This window comes from Phyllobates terribilis, unplaced genomic scaffold (genome assembly GCF_046119375.1).
Source record: "Phyllobates terribilis strain yellow unplaced genomic scaffold, ASM4611937v1 Scaffold_11__3_contigs__length_659146591, whole genome shotgun sequence".
Classification (NCBI taxonomy): domain Eukaryota; kingdom Metazoa; phylum Chordata; class Amphibia; order Anura; family Dendrobatidae; genus Phyllobates; species Phyllobates terribilis.
The window spans coordinates 92533637-92559171 of record NW_027362771.1 but is presented as its reverse complement, the minus strand read 5'-3'; the positions used below and the strand labels follow the sequence as shown (position 1 = coordinate 92559171).

The 25535-nt window shown below is 42.7% G+C and overlaps 1 protein-coding gene across 1 annotated transcript in view; it reads right to left on the bottom strand.

Moving 5' to 3' along the window:
* Positions 1 to 25535, bottom strand: part of ARHGEF37 (Rho guanine nucleotide exchange factor 37) — a 180592-nt gene that overhangs the window by 33035 nt on the left and 122022 nt on the right. The window contains exons 5-10 of the mRNA XM_073651340.1: positions 23671 to 23794; positions 23420 to 23564; positions 16557 to 16768; positions 14964 to 15094; positions 1123 to 1227; positions 506 to 616 (exon numbers count right to left, since the gene is read on the bottom strand). Coding sequence (XP_073507441.1) covers positions 506 to 616; positions 1123 to 1227; positions 14964 to 15094; positions 16557 to 16768; positions 23420 to 23564; positions 23671 to 23794 — 828 coding nt within the window. The remainder of the gene's footprint in view (positions 1 to 505; positions 617 to 1122; positions 1228 to 14963; positions 15095 to 16556; positions 16769 to 23419; positions 23565 to 23670; positions 23795 to 25535) is intronic.

The window sequence follows — 25535 nt, the reverse complement described above, 5'->3', positions numbered from 1 at the left end:
GGACTGATCTTTCATTTTTAAAATTCTCAATTTCTCAGTAAAATCGATATTCAGTGAAGACAGATTTTTACATTACTGAGATAGGAGATGACAGTATTTATAAGATTCTATGTATAAGAAAGGGGAGAGGATGAAGGATGAGCTCTGTTTCTTCTCCTCATCACCCCTGTCTACATTAAATTTTATCAGTAGCAAAAGCCATCGCCTATCTCAGTAATGTAATAATCTCTCTTCACTGAATACAGATTTTACCTGTGAATTGATAATTTTGAGAATAAATGATCAGTACTGGAGAAGACATAAGCAGATTTCTCTGGTTAGATATATTACAAAGTTTCTCATTTTCATGTGTACTGTTGATTTATGAAATAAAAATTAAAACAATGGTTACTTTTTAAACTCAGCTTTTATCTTCTTTAAAGGGGAACCACCTGTGCAATTGCACTGACCAAACACTTTGCTCTCCCGTGACTGAATGACCGAGCCTGAGATCTAGGGTACTTACAAAAGCTGGGTAAATACTGTTACAGATTTCTAGAGTATAGCCATTCATTGGGTGGACTGATCCTTGCAGGTACTCCATAGGATATGTCTCTGGCTGGATAAGAAAATATGCCTTGAAACAGGAAGAAGATATAATAAGTAAGTCATAAATCGTGGGAAGTATAATTATTAACTGTCAGCTAAAGGGCAAAATCATAGCACAACAAGGTTGGTAAATATGAGATGAACAAATGTACATATATGTGTCCATAGCTGAATGTTTTTCTGTATCAGCCCTGACAAAGCATTAATGTGGTCGAATGTGTTGATTTTTGTCTTTGTGACCCATCCTTCTAATAACAAATACAGAATTGAATAATTGAATAGATTGACAGACACTACAAAAAATATACTATGGAAGGGAAGAGTCAGGAGGCCGTATAACTCGGACGAGGATAGAAACGCAATGCTCGGACCTGGCCGCCAGCTCTCCCAATCGAACATGACTGCATGTATTTTTATTCAACTGTGACGCTCGGGTTTATGCCGACGGCCAGTCCGAGCATTGCGTTGCGATCCTCGTCCGAGTTTTAGGGCTGTCTGACTCTTCCATAACAGTTATCTACATGCAATCATCACCTCCACATTCTTCACATGTAATACGAGGTTTTCTTCCAATCGGCTAACAAGCGCAGCCAGGGTATGAAATCTTTCAGCCAGTCGGTCAAACTCCTTGTCTTTTCTCTACCATAAAAAAATATATATTAGTTTGACAGGCAGCCGTGAGTAGAAACACAGATCTTTTCTAGATTGGTGTTAAAATATATATATATATATATATATATATATATATATATATACAGTACAGACCAAAAGTTTGGACACACCTTCTCATTTAAAGATTATTCATTCACACTGAAGGCATCAAAACTATGAATTAACACATGTGGAATTATATACTTAACAAAAAAGTGTGAAGCAACTGAAAATATGTCTTATATTCTAGGTTCTTCAAACTAGCCACCTTTTGCTTTGATGACTGCTTTGCACACTCTTGGCATTCTCTTGATGAGCTTCAAGAGGTAGTCACCAGAAATGGTCTTCCAACAATCTTGAAGGCATTCCCAGAGATGCTTAGCACTTGTTGGCCCTTTTGCCTTCACTCTGCGGTCCAGCTCACCCCAAACCATCTCGATTGGGTTCAGGTCTGGTGACTGTGGAGGCTAGGTCATCTGGCGTAGCACCCCATCACTCTCCTTCTTGGTCAAATAGCCCTTACTCAGCCTGGAGGTATGTTTGGGGTCATTGTCCTGTTGAAAAATAAATGATGGTCCAACTAAACGCAAACCGGATGGAATAGCATGCCGCTGCAAGATGCTGTGGTAGCCATGCTGGTTCAGTATGCCTTCAATTTTGAATAAATCCACAACAGTGTCACCAGCAAAGCACGCCCACACCATCACACCTCCTCCTCCATGCTTCATGGTGGGAACCAGGCATGTAGAGTCCATCCGTTCACCTTTCCTGCGTCGCACAAAGACACGGTGGTTGGAACCAAAGATCTCAAATTTGGACTCATCAGATCAAAGCACAGATTTCCACTGGTCTAATGTCCATTCCTTGTGTTCTTTAGCCCAAACAAGTCTCTTCTGCTTGTTGCCTGTCCTTAGCAATGGTTTCCTAGCAGCTATTTTACCATGAAGGCTTGCTGCACAAAGTCTCCTCTTAACAGTTGTTGTAGAGATGTGTCTGCTGCTAGAACTCTGTGTGGCATTGACCTGGTCTCTAATCTGAGCTGCTGTTAACCTGCGATTTCTGAGGCTGGTGACTCGGATAAACTTATCCTCAGAAGCAGAGGTGACTCTTGGTCTTCCTTTCCTGGGGCGGTCCTCATGTGAGCCAGTTTCTTTGTAGCGCTTGATGGTTTTTGCAACTGCACTTGGGGACACTTTCAAAGTTTGCCCAATTTTTCGGACTGACTGACCTTCATTTCTTAAAGTAATGATGGCCACTCATTTTTCTTTACTCAGCTGCTTTTTCCTTGCCATAATACAAATTCTAACAGTCTATTCAGTAGGACTATCAGCTGTGTATCCACGTGACTTCTGCACAACACAACTGATGGTCCCAACCAAGAAATCCCACTTATTAAACCTGACAGGGCACACCTGTGAAGTGAAAACCATTTCTGGTGACTACCTCTTGAAGCTCATCAAGAGAATGCCAAGAGTGTGCAAAGCAGTCATCAAAGCAAAAGGTGGCTACTTTGAAGAACCTAGAATATAAGACATATTTTCAGTTGTTTCACACTTTTTTGTTAACTATATAATTCCACATGTGTTAATTCATAGTTTTGATGCCTTCAGTGTGAATGTACAATTTTCATAGTCATGAAAATACAGAAAAATCTTTAAATGAGAAGGTGTGTCCAAACTTTTGGTCTGTACTGTATATACACTGCTCAAAAAAATAAAGGGAACACTTAAACAACAGAATATAACTCCAAGTAAATCAAACTATCCACTTAGGAAGCAACACTGATTGACAATCAATTTCACATGCTGTTGTGCAAATGGAATAGACAATAGATGGACATTATTGGCAATTATCAAGACACCCTCAATAAAGGAGTGGTTCTGCAGGTGGGGACCACAGACCACATCTCAGCACCAATGCTTTCTGGCTGATATTTTGGTCACTTTTGAATGTTGGTTGTGCTTTCACACTCGTGGTAGCATGAGACGGACTCTACAACCCACAGAAGTTGCTCAGGTAGTGCAGCTCATCCAGGAAGGCACATCAATGCGAACTGTGGCAAGAAGGTTTGCTTTGTCTGTCAGCAAAGTGTCCAGCGGCTGGAGGCGCTACCAGGAGACAGGCCAGTACACCAGGAGACGTGGAGGGGGCCGTAGGAGGGCATCAACCCAGCAGCAGGACCGCTACCTCCGCCTTTGTGCAAGGACGAACAGGAGGAGCACTGCCAGAGCCCTGCAAAATGACCTCCAGCAGGCCACAAATGTGCATGTGTCTGCACAAACGGTTAGAAACTGACTCCATGAGGGTGGTATGAGGGCCCGACGTCCACAGATGGGGGTTGTGCTCACAGCCCAACACCGTGCAGGACACTTGGCATTTGCCACAGAACACCAGGATTGGCAAAGTCGCCACGGGCGCCCTGTGCTCTTCACAGATGAAAGCAGGTTCACACTGAGCACATGTGACAGACGTGACAAGAGTCTGGAGACGCCGTGGAGAGCGATCTGCTGCCTGCAACATCCTTCAGCATGACCGGTTTGGCAGTGGGTCAGTAGTGGAGTGGGGTGGCATTTCTTTGGAGGGCCGCACAGCCCTCCATGTGCTCGCCAGAGGTAGCCTGACGGCCATTAGGTACCGAGAGGAGATCCTCAGACCCCTTGTGAGACCATATGCTGGTGCGGTTGGCCCTGGGTTCCTCCTAATGCAGGACAATGCCAGACCTCATGTGGCTGGAGTGTGTCAGCAGTTCCTGCAAGATGAAGGCATTGAAGCTATGGACTGGCCCGCCCGTTCTCCAGACCTGAATCAGATTGAACACATCTGGGACATCATGTCTCGCTCCATCCACCAACATCACATTGCACCACAGACTGTCCAGGAGTTGGCGGATGCTTTAGTCCAGGTCTGGGAGGAGATTCCACAGGAGACCATCCGCAACCTCATCAGGAGCATGCCTGGCGTTGTAGGGAGGTCATACAGGCACGTGGAGGCAACACAAAATACTGAACCTCATTTTGACTTGTTTTAAGGACATTACATCAAAGTTGGATCAGCTTGTAGTGTGTTTTTCCACTTTAATTTTGGGGGTGACTCCAAATCCAGGCCTCCATTGGTTAATAAATTTGATTTCCATTGATGACTTTTGTTTAATTTTGTTGTCAGCACATTCAACTTTGTACAGAACAAAGTATTCAATGAGAATATTTCATTCATTCAGATCTAGGAAGTGTTATTTGAGTGTTCCTTTTCTTGAGCAGTGTATATATATATATATATACAGTACAGACCAAAAGTTTGGACACACCTTCTCATTTAAAGATTTTTCTGTATTTTCATGACTTTGAAAATTGTACATTCACACTAAAGGCATCAAAACTTTGAATTAACACATGTGGAAATATATACTTAGCAAAAAAGTGTGAAATGACTGAAAATATGTCTTATATTCTAGGTTCTTCAAAGTAGCCACCTTTTGCTTTGATGACTGCTTTACACACTCTTGGCATTCTCTTGATGAGCTTTAAGAGGTAGTCACCGGAAATGGTTTTCACTTCACAGGTGAGCCCTGTCAGGTTTAATAAGTGGGATTTTTTGCCTTATAAATGGGGTTGGGACCATCAGTTGTGTTGTGCAGAAGTCAGGTGGATACACAGCTGATATTCCTACTGAATAGACTGTTAGAATTTTTATTATGGCAAGAAAAAAGCAGCTAAGTAAAGAAAATCGAGTGGCCATCATTACTTTAAGAAATGAAGGTCAGTCAGTCCGAAAAATTGGGCAAACTTTGAAAGCGTCCCCAAGTACAGTTGCAAAAACCATCAAGCGCTACAAAGAAACTGGCTCACATGAGGACCGTCCCAGGAAAGGTAGACCAAGAGCCACCTCTGCTTCTGAGGATAAGTTTATCCAAGTCACCAGCCTCAGAAATCGCAGGTTAACAGCAGCTCAGATTAGAGACCAGGTCAATGCCACACAGAGTTCTAGCAGCAGACACATCTCTACAACAACTGTTAAGAGGAGACTTTGTGCAGCAGGCCTTCATGGTAAAATAGCTGCTAGGAAACCACTGCTAAGGACAGGCAACAAGCAGAAGAGACTTGTTTGGGCTAAAGAACACAAGGAATGGACATTAGACCAGTGGAAATCTGTGCTTTGGTCTGATGAGTCCAAATTTGAGATCTTTGGTTCCAACCACCGTGTCTTTGTGCGAAGCAGAAAAGGTGAACGGATGGACTCTACATGCCTGGTTCCCATCGTGAAGCATGGAGGAGGAGGTGTGATGGTGTTGGGGTGCTTTGCTGGTGACACTGTTGTGGATTTATTCAAAATTGAAGGCATACTGAACTAGCATGGCTACCACAGCATCTTGCAGCGGCATGCTAATTCCATCCGGTTTGCGTTTAGTTGGACCATCATTTATTTTTCAACAGGACAATGACCCCAAACACACCTCCAGGCTGTGTAAGGGCTATTTGACGAAGAAGAAAAGTGATGGGGTGCTACTCCAGATGATCTGGCCTCCACAGTCACCAGACCTGAACCCAATCGAGATGGTTTGGGGTGAGCTGGACCGCAGAGTGAAGGCAAAAGGGCCAACAAGTGCTAAGCATCTCTGGGAACTCCTTCAAGATTGTTGGAAGACCATTTCCGGTGACAACCCTCTTGAAGCTCATCAAGAGAATGCCAAGAGTGTGCAAAGCAGTCATCAAAGCAAAAGGTGGCTACTTTGAAGAACCTAGAATATAAGACATATTTTCAGTTGTTTCACACTTTTTTGTTAAGTATATAATTCCACATGTGTTAATTCATAGTTGTGATGCCTTCAGTGTGAATGTACAATTTTCATAGCCATGAAAATACAGAAAAATTTTTAAATGAGAAGGTGTGTCCAAACTTTTGGTCTGTAATGTATATATATATATATATATATATATATATATATATATATATAGTCATGCTGAAATTGTTGGCACCCTTGAAATTGTTCCAGGTAATGAAGTATTTCTCCCAGGAACACGTTTTGTTATATACATGTTTATTTCCTTTAGTCACTGAATGACTTCATCTTGTTCTTCATAAATGATACAGTGACCTTAGATGTGTGTTTTGGATCATTGTCATTTTGGTAAAGTGCACGTCTACCAAGAGTGATGGTAGCATCTTCTCTTTTAATATAGAGCAGTACATCTGTGAATTCATCATGACACCATCAGTGAAATGTAGCTCCCTGACCAGGGCTGTATTTGGCATTCATGCTGCCCTAGGCACTTTATGTAGTAACGCCCCCTACTGGCAAGTCAGACTAGGGCCTTATGCAGATGTCTGTGTTACACATACGTGTTCTATCTGTGTTTTTCACGGAGACAACAAGTACTCATTATAGTCTAGGAGGCAGTTCACATATCCGTGTTTTTTCAGACTGTGCGGCCATGCAAAACTCATGGAGACATGTCCGTTTTTTTACGGTGCATTGGATGAAAAGAGCCAATACAAGTCTGTGGGTCCAGAAAAAACACGTACAGCACACAGATGTGCAGTCCATGTGCTGTCCGTGATTAACATTGCAAAGTATAGGAGAAATTTTGTCATTTATTTATCCATCTGTGAAAACCACTGATGACTGATAGTAAAAACGGGCACACTGACCATACACTGGTGACACCAGAACCATTTTTACACATATATGTTTAAACCCAGATGAGTGAATAAGGCCTAAAAGTGCCCATTCCTTTTAGATAGTAGTTAAGGTCCCCATACACATTAGACTAAGGTCCGCCAAGCTTGCCAATATCAGGGTTTAGATGATAGTCTGATGCTAGATTCACACATCTGTTACAATCCAAGAAAAACGTCCATTCTACTCTATGGGACAGAGAAAAAAATCAAAACACCACTCAGCACTCAGATGTGTCATGTGTGAATGAAGCCCAAGGCTACATTCCCACAATGAGGATTTGGTGAATTTTAATGCTGCAGATTTTATTCAACATTTGTGCACCAATTAACTAAATTAGGTTACTTGCGTTTTTTCATTACATTTTTTTCCATGAGTTTTTATCATGTTTTTTTCAGCTGCAGTTTTGTCTATTTTGGTGTCATTTTTCAAATAAAACTTTTTTGTTCTGGAAACTTCCTGTTACTTGACTTTGATAAAACTACAGTCATGTGCGTTTATCTGCAGATATTCCTCATATCAATCAGTCTACAGGGAAAATCTGCATATAAAATGGAAAATGCATATTTACCACAAGAGAAATAGTCATGTTGCAGATATTTGAGTCGTACCGCAGATCAGTTTATAAAGCATAAAAAGAAATCACACTGAGCATGAGATTTATATGAATCCCATACACACTACTGGAACTGTAAGATGCTGCAGTTTTTATGAATGAAAATACGAAGCGGAAAAAATGCACCATATTCTCATCACGGGAACTTAGCCTAATGTGTATGGGCCCCCTGACAGATCACATTTTGACTGCAGATGCTTTTGGTCTCTAAAGGGACATTTACACCACAAGATAATTATGAATGACTTTTGCTAAAAACTTTCGTTTCTTGATTATCTTGCTGTGAAAACCGGCTGCTGATCACGTGATGAAAAGCAAAACCCTCAGTTATCAGGTGAAATGATCTTTGTGCAGTACAAAAGATCATCGTTCTTAGCAGAGCATCATCCTGTGTAAAGAGGACTTGCAGCGTTGGAAACTATGGCAGCCAAAGTGCACTGAGAAGCCGAGTGTATATCACTCAGTGCACATTGCTTGCTTTGCCCTGCTTTATAAAAAGACATTCAAACTTCCACCAATCGGAAAAGGTTTACCGATCCGCAGTAGTATTGTGCTGTCGGTTAGTCGTAAACTAGCATGTATTCTGTTCCATCTGGGCAGAGAGTTGATTAGTGCTCTTCTGCCTCTGCAGTGTGCCAGAATGTCGTATTCCCCTCTCCTTAAAGAAATTGCAATTTTGCTACATAGCACAGCGAAGGAGAAGGAGGTTTAAAAAGAAAAATGTTCTTAACGATGGTGCCGCCCACTGCAACCTGCTGCCCTAGGCACCTGCCCTCCATGCCTAGAGGCTAATACGGCCCTGTCCCTGACACCAGGAGCACTCATGGAGCCGCACATAAGGACCCTATCACCACTATGTTTCAATGTAGCCACCATGCATTTAGAAAAAATGCATGTCTACCAAGGGCACGGAGTGATGGTAGCATCTTCTCTTTCAATATAGAGGAGTACATCTAAAAATTCAGGATACCGTTAATGAAATATAGCTCCCCGATGCCAGAAGCACTTATGCAGCTTCACATAAGGATATCGTGACCACCATGTTTCCCTGTAGGCACCATGTATTTTCTAAATTCAATTTTCTATGCATGGTGCCTATAGTGAAACACGGTGGTGGCAGTGTCCTTATGTGTTGCTTCATGAGTGTCCTGGTGTCAGGGAGCTACATTTCAGTGATGGTATCATGAATTCACAGTCTGTCCAGTGTTTCTCTATTCCAGTCTCAGCCTTTACTCCTCCCCCTGTGGCTCCCACTTCTCAGGTGGCTTCTTCCACTGTTTTAAATCTAGCTGATGCTTGTCTACCTACTGTGGGGAAGGCAGACAGGGTGGACGGGGTTGAGGACGAATCAGTTTGCTGTTTGCCTGGTAGGTCAAAAAAGGTCCTGGAGACTTGCTACAAGGTGGCATTAACATGTGAAATTTCATCTTGAGGCTTTCACCTGTCTGCCTCAATAAAGAGTAGCCGTTATTTAATTTTCATTTCATAAATCAATAGTGCACATGAAAGTGCCATCTCCTATCTTGGTAATGCGGAAGTTTGTCTTCACTGAATATAGATTTTACCTCATAATTGAGAATTTTGATAATGACTGATCAATTTTTGGCAGAGAAAGAAGCACCTGATTTCTGATAAGATATTTTACAAATTTGGTTATTTTCATGTGTAGTATTGATCTATGAAATAAAAATTAAAAAGACGGGTACGCTTTAAAGAAAAGTTTCTGGAAGAATGAATTTATTGATATGCTCTCTCTTTTGACAGATTGAATGGATTTCATCACGTGGCTGGACAAGAGAGATGATAGATCTGATAAGGACAAGAGGCATCTGTTTTAGAGATCTCTGAATAAGCATTTTTGCTAGCTTGTTGGTCAAGAAGTCTACAGAGAAATATTCGGTTTTGGTACAGCACTTGGACATTGTTCTGGATGCTTATAAAAATTTTGGTGGTGCACGTAGGTTTTATTACGAAGAGAATTTCCACCAAAATTGTCTGTTTATGCTTCTTTGCTTTGGCGGGGACCAAGGATGTTGGCCTTTGGCTGAATCTGATGGTCTCCCAACAGAACTCCAAACACTAATCTACATGGAAGTATAGCCAGTAAGTGAGATAAGTGAACATATAAAGCCCATCCCAAAATGTGATAGGACAGAGCCAAGAGAGAAAATGGAAAACACCTGGAGAGAAGCCAACCAAGAAAGGAAAACCAAGACAAAAGAAACCATCAACATTTGGACAGAGACAAAAAGGATTGTAGCTCAGCAGAGGGGGAAAACAATCACGGAGCAAAAGGTCACCGGATAGAATCCCGAAATCGAACCATGACAAATGACAAGGGATTTTGGCAGTCAGCTTTTATCTCTCTGTCTAATGGCATTCCTGATGTAGTGAGTTTTGGGGCTTTTTTCCATGGTAATTGATGTACCAGTAGGTAGTATCAGTTTTGGATTGGCAATAAGGTTGTGGAGAATTATGAATTTGTTAGAATTATTTCCAATAGTTGATTCTATTTCCCCTTAGGGTCAGCATTTTAAGAACAGGAATGTGTTGTTGGATATAGATAACAAAGGGGAAATGTTTGCGATCATCTGTCTTTTCTTTAAATGTGGTTTGGTTATGGATTTATTATGCTATTTTGTATTGTTGTCTTTGTAGTTGAATATTTACCGTATTTTTCGGACTATAAGATGCACTTTTTTCCTCCAAAATTTTGGAGGAAAGTGGGGGATGCGTCTTATAGTCTGGATAATACATTCCGGCTGTGGAAGGTGGTGGGGGGGGCGGCGGCGGAAGAGCGGGGCACAGTCAGTAGCCATAGTCAGCAGCGATCACATGTGCCCACTACTAAAGAGAATGAATATTCACTCCTGGCCACGCCCATGAGAGTGAAGAGGAGTGAATATTCATTCTCCTAATAGCGCACACTGTCATTCGCAGCCGCCGGTTCCTGCAGCGGCTCAGCGATCCTGTGTGCCCGCTATTAGAGAGTATGAATGTTCACTTCTCTCCACTCTCATGGGTGTGGAGAGGAGTGAATATTCATTCTCTTTAGTAGCGGGCACACGTGATCGCTGAGCCGCAGCAGGGAGCCGGCAGCTGCGATTGACAGTGTGCACTATTAAGGAGAATGAATATTCATTCCTCTCCACGCCCATAGTCCCAGCGTGGAGAGGAGTGAATATCCCGGCAGCTGATATCAGAGTGTGAGGGCGCATGGTCGTGATGTAATGCACTGCTCGCATGCTGAGATCAGCTGCTGGCAGAACAGGACACAGCGCTGGAGCAGATGGAAGAAAGGTGAGTATAATTGTTTATTTTTTTCATGCATGCAGTGATGGGGGGCATGCATATCAGGATAGGGGGGGCCATGCATATTGGGATTGAGGATGAGGGGGCCATGCATACCAGGACAGGTGATGAGGGGGCCATGCATACCAGGATTGGGGATGAGGGGGCCATGCATACCAGGACTGGGGATGAGGGGGTCATGCATACCAGGATTGGGTAAGAGTGGGCCATGCATACCAAGATTGGTGATGAGTGGGCAATGCTTACCAGTATGGGCATGAGGGGGCCATGCGTACCAAGATTGGTAATGAGGGGGCCATGCATATTAGGATTGGGGATGAGGGGGCCATGCATACCAGGATTGGTGATGAGTGGGCAATGCTTACCAGTATGGGCATGAGGGGGCCATGCATACCAGGATTGGTAATGAGGGGGCCATGCATACCAGGATTGGTGATGAGTGGCCAATGCTTACCAGGATGGGGATGGGGGGCATGCATACCAGGATTGGTTATGAGGGGGCCATGCATACCAGGATTGGGAATTACGGGTTCATGCATACCAGGATTGGGGATGAGGGGGCCATGCATACCAGGATTTGTGATGAGGGTCCATGCATACCAGAAGAGGGGTGGGGAGCCAGGTATACCAGGATGTGGGGCCATTCTTACCAGGATGGGGATGAGAAGCCATGAATACCAGGATGGGGATGGGGGGCAATGAATACCAGGATGGGGATGAGGGGTGCCATGCTTACCGGGATTGGGATGGGGGGGCATGTATACCAGGATGGGGGTGGGGGGGGGGCATTCTTACCAGGATGGGGATGGGGGCCATGGATACCAGGATGGGAATGGGGGCCATGCATACCAGGATGGGTATGGAGGAGCCATACATACCAGGATGGGGATTAGGGGACCATGCATACCAGGATAAGGATGGGGGCCATATATATCAGGATGGGGACATATACAGTACAGACCAAAAGTTTGGACACACCTTCTCATTTAAAGATTTTTCTGTATTTTCATGACTATGAAAGTTGTACATTCACACTGAAGGCATCAAAACTATGAATTAACACATGTGGAATTATATACTTAACAAAAAAGTATGAAACAACTGAAAATATGTCTTATATTCTAGGTTCTTCAAAGTAGCCACCTTTTGCTTTGATGACTGCTTTGCACACTCTTGGCATTCTCTTGATGAGCTTCAAGAGGTAGTCACCGGAAATGGTTTTCACTTCACAGGTGTACCCTGTCAGGTTTAATAAGTAGGATTTCTTACCTTATAAATGGGGCTGGGACCATCAGTTGTGTTGTGCAGAAGTCAGGTGGATACACAGCTGATAATCCTACTGAATAGACTGTTTGAATTTGTATTATGGCAAGAAAAAAGCAGCTAAGTAAAGAAAAACGAGTGGCCATCATAACTTTAAGAAATGAAGGTCAGTCAGTCCGAAAAATTGGGAAAACTTTGAAAGTATCCCCAAGTACAGTTGCAAAAACCATCAAGCGCTACAAAGAAACTGGCTCACATGAGTACCGCCCCAGGAAAGGAAGACCAAGAGTCACCTCTGCTTCTGAGGATAAGTTTATCCGAGTCACCAGCCTCAGAAATCGCAGGTTAACAGCAGCTCAGATTAGAGACCAGGTCAATGCCACACAAAGTTCTAGCAGCAGACACATCTCTTCAACAACTGTTAAGAGGAGACTTTGTGCAGCAGGCCTTCATGGTAAAATAGCTGCTAGGAAACCACTGCTAAGGACAGGCAACAAGCAGAAGAGACTTGTTTGGGCTAAAGAACACAAGGAATGGACATTAGACCAGTGGAAATCTGTGCTTTGGTCTGATGAGTCCAAATTTGAGATCTTTGGTTCCAACCACCGTGTCTTTGTGCGAAGCAGAAAAGGTGAATGGATGGACTCTACATGCCTGGTTCCCACCGTAAAGCATGGGGAAGGAGGTGTGATGGTGTGGGGGTGCTTTGCTGGTGACACTGTTGGGAATTTATTCAAAATTGAAGGCATACTGAACCAGCATGGGTACCACAGCATCTTGCAGCGGCATGCTATTCCATCCGGTTTGCGTTTAGTTGGACCATCATTTATTTTTCAACAGGACAATGACCTCACACACACCTCCAGTCTGTGTAAGGGCTATTTGACGAAGAAGAAGAGTGATGGGGTGCTACGCCAGATGACCTGGCCTCCACAGTCACCGTTTGGGGTGAGCTGGACCGCAGAGTGAAGGCAAAAGGGCCAACAAGTGCTAAGCATCTCTGGGAACTCCTTCAAGATTGTTGGAAGACCATTTCCGGTGACTACCGCTTGAAGCTCATCAAGAGAATGCCAAGAGTGTGCAAAGCAGTCATCAAAACAAAAGGTGGCTACTTTGAAGAACCTAGAATATAAAACATATTTGCAGTTGTTTCACAATTTTTATAAAGTATATAATTCCACATGTGTTAATTCATAGTTTTGATGCCTTCAGTGTGAATGTACAATTTTCATAGTCATGAAAATACAGAAAAATCTTTAAATGAGAAGGTGTGTCCAAACTTTTGGTCTGTACTGTATATACCAGGATGGGGGATATTAGTACAGAATTGGGGGACATTACCCCTATAACAGTGTCAGCAGCAGATCCTCTCCCCCATAAGAGTGCGTCATGACCACATTTTTTGCTTACATTTTTTTTTCTATTTTCCTCCTCTAAAACCTTGGTGCGTCTTATGGTCCGGTGCATCTTATAGTCCGAAAAATATGATAGTTTAAAACTGTGCACATTTCTGGTTTGTCCAATGAGAAGCCCTTTCACATTTTTAATTTGCCAGAGCTGATACTTTGGTCAGATGTGGAGGAGGAGCCTTGCCCAGAACATCGGTCGATATGGTCACGATGCTTCAGTTATAGCAGAGATCTTTTGCTCTAGTTATTATTATGCTTGGAGCAGGTGGTATAATTTTGATCCAGTATTAATTTCTCTCCTTTCTCTGCTTTGGCATTTGCCATTGTTTGTAGGATGTTGGTGGGACTGTAATTTATTCTTAAACTGCTTGAAATCAAACAGCTATTGAAGGGTTACAAAAATCCAATTGTTTGTTAGTTAGCAGATGCCATATCTCTGCAGGAATCTTGCTTAATCTATTGTGTTTAAATAGTCTGTTCTTCAGCTTATGAGTATTTTTTGTTTTCTACAGTCTATGGGTCCATTTCATCAAAGCTTTTATGCCAGCATTATAGTGTAAAAAGCATTGGAAAATCGCAATATTCTGCCGCAACTTGAGGTTGTGCTAAAATTTTGCAACTTTCAGGGTTCTCGCGCCATTTTTGCCCACCTCCAATAAAGTAGACGGGACGGATGCATGGCAGCATGACTTTGATGAGCTGTGGTATTTGCTGCTCGCCAAATCTTACCCCAGCAGGGACGATCGAGTAGGATTTATGGGAGGCGCACAGAGATGTACACGCAACTTGTTCGACCCTCCTGATTCTTTATGAAATTTTCGCCTCTTAATGAATCAAGAGCATCTGACTCCAGCACATCTCGTCATCAAGGCTGCTGTGAACAATGCTGATCTTAATGAATCTGAGACTTTGCTTTTATATTCTTTTGAGCTTTGAGAATTGGGGAGTTGGTTCCTAGAAGCCATAGGTATTCTTCTGGCTTCTGGTTTGTTTTTTTCTTTTGTTTGTTTCCTAACTATGTGAAGTTTTTTCTTCACAAATCTAAGATGGATGAGTCGGGAAGAGGCACTTGCATCCAATTAGGTGCAGTTTCCTGTTGTCTAGTCTGCCCGGTGAGTATGTGCCATCTCTTTTGTCGATTAGGCCTCCACTTGCTTCACATTTTTTAGGACAGTTCCTCTTTAACCCAATTCCAATTTAGGGCAGTTTTTCCTAAAGGTATTTCGGATCTGGGTTTTGATCTGAATTGTTTTTCTTCACACACATTTAGAATTGGTGAAACAATAGAGGCCTTTCACTTAAGTTTCAGCTAATCTGATATTCAATCCTTGGGAAGATGGATGTCACATTGTTATATTCTACAGTAAATGCTCACCCATCTGTGTGGTTTATTTAATGATTTATTTACCTATGTGTATGAATTAGTGGAAACAGGGTTGAACAGTCTTACCTTGGGTATTATGCCAGCCTCTTGCTTTATGAACAGACTCATGCGTTGAGACTTCTTAGATATAGTATGAGTGTTCAGCGTTGAGAATTTTTCCTTTATAGTCCGCTGGTCATACTGCAGATACTTTTTGGCTGTTCCAAGATAAAAAAAGGATAATGTTTTTTTACATATTATTTGCTCCTATATATCAGTCACAGTTTTGGTAAATGGAACAGACCAAACATGCGATCATTACAATTGTCTCACCTTCGAGTTCAGACCAATTATAATCATTCTAGATCCAGAAACATTCAATCTTACACAACTTTATTTCAAGCAAGGACGTGGCCTCCCTTTCTTTGAGCTGGGCATTATGTTTATATAGCTGCCCATGGCTGGGTGTCCACAACTGGGCCCCGTCCCTGCCTGGCCCTTGGTCACATTGAGGTCATTTTTGACACATGGTAAGGTTTTAATATTAGAGGTTAGGACCATCCCGATTGGGTACACCTTGTCGCTGGTGGGATGGCTTTTATACTTCTTTTTAAATCAAAAACAGTATTTACTAAGTACCCAATGTTATTTATATGCCCTGTTGCTTTTTACTTACAAAAGCATATATGTTCATCTAGTTTCTAACTTAGGTTTTAACACTAGCTCTTTAGAAACCTTCGACAACCTCTGAGGCTGTTAGTAGTACCTAGATATACTAGGTGAGCCCAGTTCTAAACTTTAAGAATATTGTCATATTTATAAAAAATTTTTTTGCAATCTATGTAATATAATGTAAGGAAAACCATTAGCTCCTTTCCACATCTGCCTTGCAGCTCTTCTATAGTGCACATTTCTGCCCCATTGAACTTCCAGTAAGTTTTTGGCCAAGTATACGACCAATATTTTAACATAAGATACCTTAAAATATATAATTTAAGGTTGTAGTATATTTGCCTTTTTGGTTTATTTTAAGTTTAACTATACTATGGCATATCCTTACTGAGTTGAACTTCAATTATGGGTATAGGTAGTGTTAAAATAAAAAAAATAAAAAATTAGATCCGCTTTGGGGCATTCCTTTGGTATAAAGGCTTTTTCATATGGTACCAAACATTGCAAATTTCTCCTGGACACAACTTTCATCATCATTACCTTACAGCTAATGAATATACTGCCAGATCCAGCAAAGCCAACCCTATAACAATGAGTAAGGACATAGCACCATTCAGGAAACACTGGTGTAAATACTTTTTAAAATAAAAGGTAATTATCCACTCCAATTTTCAAAGCCAAGATATAGTATGTTACCTTGCCCAAAGAATTAAGCACCCCAACCCTCTCTACCGCATACAATGGAGATAGATGTCAACCAAACAATGGTTCGGCCAACAGCCATCGTCCCCAACTTTCTCATACTCAAGAGCATTCAGCTGGACATGTTGAATATCTGTGTCCATTGACATCATCTGTCAGGTAACATTCTGAAGGTCCCCATACATGTTTGACTGTCTACCAAACCCAGAAACATCCACAGTATCGGCTGATGTTAGTGTAATATTTATGGCAGACCTTTAAATTAAAACTATTTCATTAAGTGTCATTTACTAAAACATTTCTCACCAACTTCTTTGCGTCTCTTATTTTCGTTGATGTTGACATTCACCTCCTTCATGGTGTCGTGGGCTCTCTGCATTGCATCTCGTGAGTCTTTGTCCTGTGCATCTTTGCTCAAGATATTCTGAAGCAACAATGGATACTTCATGATACGTTGAACAGGCATGACAATGTAGAAGCTGAGATCTGTGTATTGTGGTGATGATGATGATTGACTCCTTTGTGCAAAGAAAAGAAAGATGGTAGATTATATCATGGTGCACATGTAGAACAGTAAAATTATAACTGTGACTTCTAGAAGAGTTCTAAAAGAAACAAGTTTGTTCCAAACATTGTTACCGTTTAAACAAAATACATGTGCAGATACAGTCATTTTCTGAAGATGTCATACAAAGGACAATAATTAAAAGAATAATGTGAAGGACCAATTGCTGAGAAACTACGGTAAAAGTATTATCTGTCAAAAGGTTCACGCCCATGGAGGTTATGCAGATGTAACCATATGGCCCGTTGGCATTTCTCCTGTATCATTGTGATTCCACCACCAGCGGTACACAGGGAAAATATGAAAGGTTACTCTCAAAATAAGTTAGAACTTACTGATTGCTGGGATTCTGACTGCTGGGACCTCCATCAATGCTGAGAACGGGCCTCTGGAATCAGCTCTAGAACCCCATCCTGAATGGAGCGGAGGTGCATATGCTCATTTTCCACTCCATTCATTTTCTATAGGACTGATGAAAATAGCAGAACACTGTGCTTGGCTACGGCAGTCCAATAGACAATGACTGGACCAGAGTTTGAACATATGTACAGCCACTCCATTCAAGATGGGACTGCAGAGTTCAAGTGCCCCATTGTCAGGATTAATGGGGGTCAAATCCCCAGCAATCAGTAAGTTGTCCCCTATCCCATGGTGTCACATACATCCCTGTCAGCACATGACGAGTAGTGCGCATGTGAGGGTTAATGTATCTCCTCTCACTCAATCCAACAATCAACCTCTGTTCTGGGCTATAAAGTGAACATAAATCACACCCCGACATAGTCCACACACCCCGACTACACAACATGCTGCCACCACTCACCTAACATACGGGATGATTGTCATGGTTCTGGATTCAATCCCTTTGAATTTGTGTTCTGTGGTCAGCTTCTCTTTCTGCCGAGCCATAGGAGACACACTGTAAATCTTAAAGATTCACAGAGGTTCTTAGGGTTTGCTAATTCTTATCGTAAGTTTGTTAAGGCCTTTTTGGGCATAGTCAAATATCTTACTAATATTACCAAGAAGGGTACTGACTTTTCCTCTTGGTCTACTGAGGCAGTTGATGCTTTTGCTGCCCTCAAGACAGCCTTTTGTAAAGGTCCTGTCCTCAGTCAACCCAATGTTGATTTCTCTGTGACATATCTCCCTGATACTAAGAATGTTAAAGTTGATGCTTTATCATGTAATTTTGTTCCGGAGTATGAGGAGGAGTGAGTGTTCGGTTCCGGATGTGTCGGATGTTGACGGCAACATTGCGTTAAGTGGAAAAGTTTCAGTCCGGAGGATAATTCCTTAGTTGATGTGAAAGATTTGCACTTGGGTCACCTAGTGAGGGAGTTTTGTCAGAGGCGTCAGTGCTTGGGGATCTCTGAGGGTCCAGTGGCCCTCGTAGAAGGGGGGTATTGTCATGCTCTTGGATTCGATCCCTTGAGTTGGTGTTCTGTGGTTGGCTTCTCTTTCTGTCAAGCCATAGGAGACACACATTTTCTCTGCGTGTTTGGGTCCTGCTTTTATGTCTGCAATTTTCTTAGCTTAACACAGGTGTTTTCATTTGTGTGCCTATCACCTTTTGGGTGCAGCTTTATACTCTGTTCCCCTACTGGTATTTCCTGCTGGTGATAGATTCCTTTGGATGTTCTGACATTCTATTGATGTTTGGAGCCAGTCTGTGAGATTACAGCCAAGTACTTTTGCTTTGCTGTTTCTTTGCTATACTTTACACCTATCTTCTGCTTATCATTAGGAAGTAGCAGTATATTTGTTAAAAGTACTTGCTTTATTCTTTGCTTGGTATTTCGTTAATTACTCTACTCTACTAGACCTGACTTGTCATCTTCTAGTCTGTGGTTAGGTCTATCTCTGCACCCGCTGGCCTCACTACGGACTGCAGAGTCAAGATATCTATTCTGTACAGGACCCGGCAGAGTCAGTTGCAGTTTTTAGTGTATAACCTATTTTCCACAGTGAGTTGCTACACAGACATAGCAATACTATGAGCTGTTAGGGGTATTCAGCTTGAGCCGCCATCAAGTGGGGGCGCCATTGCATTATCTTAGAATGCCAACCTCCGTGGTCAGGAAGGGACATACCAGGGTCAGAGCAGGGTAAGGCTTTTACAAGTCTGTAAAGGGATCCGTCAGGTTTAGGTATTTGTCCCCCTGGTTTGTACGCTACCCGTGGGCCTGTGCTTGTGCAGTCATATCAGTGATGAGTCCCCAAAATATGCTACTGTCAGCCAATTAAAACAGGTCATATACTCTCTGAAAGGCTATGGATTCTTTAGAGCATACAACGATCAAAAAATACAGTGCTTACAAGAAAAGATATAAAAAGATACAAATAGAATGACACACAGACCTGCAAAACAATTATAAAATAAAAAGGGAGAAATAACAGAAAATACTTAGTTGTTCTTCTGTTCCCTTGGAGGGAGGAGAAAATGAATCATGGATCACAATCAGCATAGGCAGAACCCCACAATGGAACAACTTTCTTTTGTGCAACCCAACTTTTATATGCTTGACACTGGGTCCGGGTTTCGAGGACAGCCTGGATTGGACTATTTAAAAATTGCTGTTTGTGACTGGACGGGTGGGGGTGGGGGAGGCTAATTTAATGGCCAGGGCATTGCATTTCAAACATCCTGTGTCTCTATCCACAGTATATAGGAAATATTCAGCTTGGTTATAATGACCATTTGCTAGCCCTTTCGTAGCTTAGAGTCTCAGGCCATGTGCCCACGTAGCGTTTTTGTAGCGTTTATTTTTGCGGCGTTTTTATGGAAGCGAAAACGCTTGTAAAACAGTCTGCCATGCAAAGCAATGTGAATTCGGATGTGCACATGATGCGCTAATTAGCACGCCGAATTTGCATTGCATTGCAAAACACAGCATGACCATTTCTACCGCGATTACGCCGCAAATTCGTGGCCATTGAGGAACATTGAAACGCAGCAAACCCGCAGGTATATGTGGATTTGCTGCGTTTCAATTAAATTCAATGGCCACGAATTTGCAGCGTAATCGTGGTGCGTGTGATACCCAGGATGAAGAGGAGACTACAACTCCTCTTCATCCCAGCTACCACACGGTGAAAAAAAGAAATAAAAAAGTTAAAAATAAAAAACTTGTATACTCACCTCTCCGGTCTGCTCCCGGCGGCGTCCTCTCTCCTTGGCGTCCCGTGGTGTACTTGCAGGACATGCGGTGACGTCATTTAGTCAGCTGATGGTCACGCGACCGCTGACATCAGCGGTCAGGTGATGGTTGTGTGACCATCAGCTGACTAAATGACGTCACCGCAGGTCCTGCCAGTACGCCGCGGGACACCGAGGAGAGAGGATCGCCGCCGGGAGGAGACCGGAGAGGTGAGTATACAAGTTTTACAATGTTTTATAAAAATTGGTGTTTTTGCAACAGCTATTTCAGTTTGATATATGTAATAACTGTTGGACACATTAATGTTTCTGCCTTGAAATGAGGTTTATTGTACTAACAGAAAATGTGCAATCTGCATTCAAACAAAATTTGACAGGTGCATAAGTATGGGCACCTCACCAGAAAAGTGACAATAATATTTAGTAGATCCTCCTTTTGCAAAAATAACAGCCTCTAGTCGCTTCCTGTAGCTTTTAATGAGTTCCTTGATCCTGGATGAAGGTATTTTTGACCATTCCTCTGTACAAAACAATTCCAGTTCAGTTAAGTTTGATGGTCGCCGAGCATGGACAGCCCTCTTCAAATGATCCCACAGATGTTCAATGATATTCAGGTCTGGGGACTGGGATGGCCATTCCAGAACATTGCAATTGTTCCTCTGCATGAATGCCTGAGTAGATTTGGAGCAGAGTTTTGGATCATTGTCCTGCTGAAAGATCCATCCCCTGGTAACTTCAACTTTATCACTGATTCTTGAACATTATTGTCAAGAATCTGCTGATACTGAGTGGAATCCATGCGTCCCTCAACTTTAACAAGATTCCCGGTGCCGGCATTGGCCACACAGCCCCAAAGCATGATGGAACCTCCACCAAATTTTACTGTGGGTAGCAAGTGTTTTTCTTGGAATGCTGTGGTTTTTTGCCGCCATGCATAACGCCTTTTTGTATGACCAAACAACTCAATCTGGGTTTCATCAGTCCACAGGACCTTCTTCCAAAAAGAAATTGGCTTCTCCAAATGTGCTTTTGCATACCTCAGCAGACTCGGTTTGTGGCGTGCTTGCAGAAACGGCTTCTTTCGCATCACTCTCCCATACAGCTTCTCCTTGTGCAAAGTGCGTTGTATAGTTGACCGATGCACAGTGACACCATCTGCAGCAAGTTGATGCTGCAGCTCTCTGGAGGTGGTCTGAGGATTGTCCTTGACTGATCTCACCATTCTTCTTCTCTGCCTTTCTGATGTTTTTCTTGGCCTGCCACTTCTGGCCTTAACAAGAAATGTCCCTGTGTTCTTCATTTCCTTACTATGTTCCTCACAGTGGAAACTGACAGGTTAAATCTCTGAGACAGCTTTTTGTATCCTTCCCCTGAACAACTATGTTGAATAATCTTTGTTTTCAGATCATTTGACAGTTGTTTTGAGGAGCCCATGATGCCACTCTTCAGAGGAGATTCAAACAGGAGAACAACTTGCAAGTGGCCACTTTAAGTAGCTTTTCTCATGATTGCATACACCTGGCTATGAAGTTCAAAGCTCAATGAGGTTACAAAACCAAAAAAAGTGCTTTAGTAAGTCAGTAAAAAGTAGGTAGGAGTATTTAAGGGTGCCCATACTTATGCACCTGTCAAATTTTGTTTGAATTGAGATTGCACATTTTCTGTTAGTACAATAAACCTCATTTCAAGGCAGAAACATTACTGTGTCCAACAGTTATTACATATAGCAAACTGAAATAGCTGTTGCAAAAACACCAATTTTAAGAAAACATTAAGCTTAAGATTAATAGGGGTGCCCAAACTTTTTCATATAACTGTATTTCCCTACAACTGTTAATAAATGGAGCAGTGCTGTATAGTATTTCACAGAAAATTGGGCATCTGGAAGTGCAAGAAGTAGCAATGCTTAAAGGGGATATGTTGTCAGGTTATACTGCAGATTTAGCCTTCTATCAGCTAACAGGAGACATCAGGGCACATAGTTTATTAATTTAGCGGAGTCTTAAAGAGAGTGCTTCAGTTACATCTTCCATAATTGTCTTTTTATGCATTTGCATAAAAAGCAAGGAGTCAATGACTGATGATGGCTGATGACAGATCTACTTTACCTAGCACTAAAATGTAATCCTGAAGATTGATAGGGGTCCCAATAGTAAAATCCTAATGAAGAGTAGATGGCATAAGCTAGCATTATTATTATTATTTATTTATATAGCGACATTGATTCCATGGCCCAGTACATAAGAAGGGGTTACATACCAAGTAAAAATATCACTTACAGTAAACAAACTAACAATGATAGAACGGTACGGAGGGAAGAGGACCCTGCCCTTGCGGGCTTACATTCTACAGGAGTGGGGAGGAGACAGTAGGTTGGTGGTTGCAGTAGCTTCGGTGTTGTTGAGGAGGCAGCAGGGTCATTGCAGGCTGTAGGCTTTCTTGAAGAGATGGGTTTTCAGGTTCCGTCTGAAGAATCCGGATGTGGTGGATAATCGGACGTGTTGCAGCACAGAATTACAGAGGATGGGGGATATTCGGGAGAAATCTTGGAGGCGATTGGGTGAGGAACGGATAAGTGTGGAGGAGAGAAGGAAGTCTTGGTATGACCGGAGGTTACGTGAGGGAATATATCGGGAGATTAGTTCAGAGATGTACGGAGGAGAGAGGTTATGGATGGCTTTGTAGGTCAGTGAGTAGTTTGAACTGGATACGCTGGGGGAATGGGAGCCAGTGAAGCGATTTGCAAAGGGGCTTAGCAGAGGAGTAGTGAGGCGAGAGATGAACAAGTCGTGCAGCAGAGTTGAGGATGGACTGGAGGGGGACGAGAGTGTTAGCAGGGAGAACACAGAGGAGGATGTTGCAATAGTCGAGGTGGGAGATGATGAGGTCATGCACAAGCAGTTTAGTAGAATTAGGGTTGAGGAAAGGATGGATTCTGGAAATATTTTTGAGCTGGAGGCGACAGGAGGTGGCGAGAGCTTGGATGTGGGGTTTGAAGGACAGGGCAGAGTCAAGGGTTACTCCGAGGCAGCGGATTGTCGGTACAGCGGAAAGAGTGATGTCGTTTATTGTGATAGAATGATCAGGTGGGAAGGATATGCGAGATGGTGGAAAGATAATGAATTCAGTTTTGTCCACATTGAGCTTGAGGAGAAGAAGGAGGATATGGCGGATAGACATGCTGGGATTCTGGACAGCAGAGAGGTGACGTCTGGGCCAGAGAGGTAGATCTGGGTGTCATCAGCGTACAGATGGTACTGGAAGCCATAGGATTTTATGAGCTGTCCCAGGCCAAGCGTATAGATTGAGAAGAGTAGGGGTCCTAGGACAGAGCCTTGAGGAACTCCAACATAGAGGGGGAATTAGACACAACACATTTACTTACATTATAAGGAACAGGCATACAAAAACCCATAATGATACATGAGCTCTAGGTATACTCACGATTTGGAATTCAGTGCTTCTCGGATTAGTTCAGTGACATGTATCTCTTGGTAGTGTTGAAGCAGTGATGTAGATCTGGTATATGTATAACAATACACAGTGTACACAGTTTCCATATCTTTGCTGAATTCCTGAAAGAGACTTCCTGAAAACAAAATCAGAATGAATCCAGAGGATATCCATTATTTTATTGACATGTAATAATCTCATAAATTCTACAATATAATGAATGATTTCATTCTGCAACTTACCAATACGAGTGAGCTGATTTGGTTGGTCATATTCAGTCTGTTTTAGTTCACGCAGAAATGATTCATGGACTAAAAGGATTTCATCAAGATTGGAGAAAAGACCTTTCACATCAATATCAGGGATCTGAAAGATCACAGACCTAATTATATTCCATTTATGTTGGTATAATTTGTGTAAACATGGAGCATTGTTTCAAAGGGAAATTCAACAAAAATTTGCAAATAAATTTTCTCTGTGTGTTAAAGAATAACAATTGCTGAGGACTTTTTTTCTGAAGAATCTCCTTCATTATCAATGATAATGATACAATCAGAGGTAAATTGATTTTATTTGGAGAGACCAGCTGAGTATGGAGACTTATTGGCAATGCTCCATGGGAGAAAAAGATGCAAATTAGCTCTCTCGAGGAAGGAAGCTAAACTACAAATACGACATAGGAAATGAAGCTATGTCCATCTGTTTAAAGGGAATCTGTCAATAGCGTTTTTCAGCATAATCTAAGAGACCCTGATTCCAGTGATGTGTCACTTACTGGGCTGCTTAGTGTAGTTATCATAAAATAAGCGTTTTATCAGCAGCAGATTATCACTAGAGGACTAGTAAACGTGATGCCAAGTAGTCAAGCATATTCCTGAACTCTGTATAACACCACCCTCACCACTGACTGTCAGCTATGCACAGTGTGAACAGAAAGCTGCCAATCAATGGTGTATGTGAGGTTATACAGAGCTAAAATTTCAGAGAACTGCTAGATCTGCAGCAGGTAAAAGAGTGATTTTATCACAATGGTAGCAAGCAGCCCAGTAAGCAACACATCACTAGAATCAGAGTCTCTGCTCCTACATTATGATGCTTTCAGATGGGCTACCAAAAACCTGGTGACAGATTCCTTGGAAACATGAAACATGACCAAGGATAAATTCCAGGCCAGAAATTCTTCTGCAGATAGGATGGCTACCTCTCTTAGGGCTCGCTCTCACTAGTCATTAAATCGGATGAATGCAATCCGATAAAAAAATTGGATGGCATTCGGACCAATTTAATCCTATGATGGTGTGCTCAGTGGCGTTTTTTTTCCAGCTCCAATCGGATTGCGATCGGGCTGGAAAAATATTGCAGCATGCCGCGATTGCATGCTGGATTCGAATCGAACGCACCCATATAAGCCTATGGGTGCGTGTAAAACATTGCACTGCACTCGGAAATCACCCGAAATTAATTTCTCCGTCCCCTCCGCAGCTGCGCTGCGATCCTCTCTGTGTGAGAGGATCGGAGCACGAAGCACTGATAACTCGCCCCCTGGGCCGTGGGGCACGCGGAACCGGGCAATAGGGAGACGCTGGGAGTAGTAGTGGCGGCCCGGTCCCGCGGCTCAGGGTGGTCAGACCAATGGTAGTCTGCTACTGTACTTTAGATAATGTCCGACTACGCCACCCGTGGATTGCGGTTATTAGGAACCGCCGCTGCAAGGCAGACCGCTGGGGCTGATGAGGTGTGCAGCTGGGGTAGTGTGACTCCCCACGGGAAGATTGCGGCCCCAGGGCAGTATAATGGATGGTGGGAGTGATGGTGGTGAGAGTCCCGGTACCGTTAGTGCTGGAGGAGCAAAAAAGCACACAGACAACGTACTGCAGTCCAGGGTCTTTACTCACAGTTAATATCCATGTCACTTCAGCTGGCAATGACTGCCCGAGCCGTGCTGCGTCCACCAGGTGTGGGGCTCGGTCAACTCCCAGGCAATTCAGGAATATGGCACAGGACCCCCTTCTTTCCTTTCTCTGGCCTGCCTCACCAGTGACCCACTTTTGTCCAGTCGCCGCGGACCTGCGCAGGTAAACGTGGGCCCCGTTCCCCGCTGTCCTTT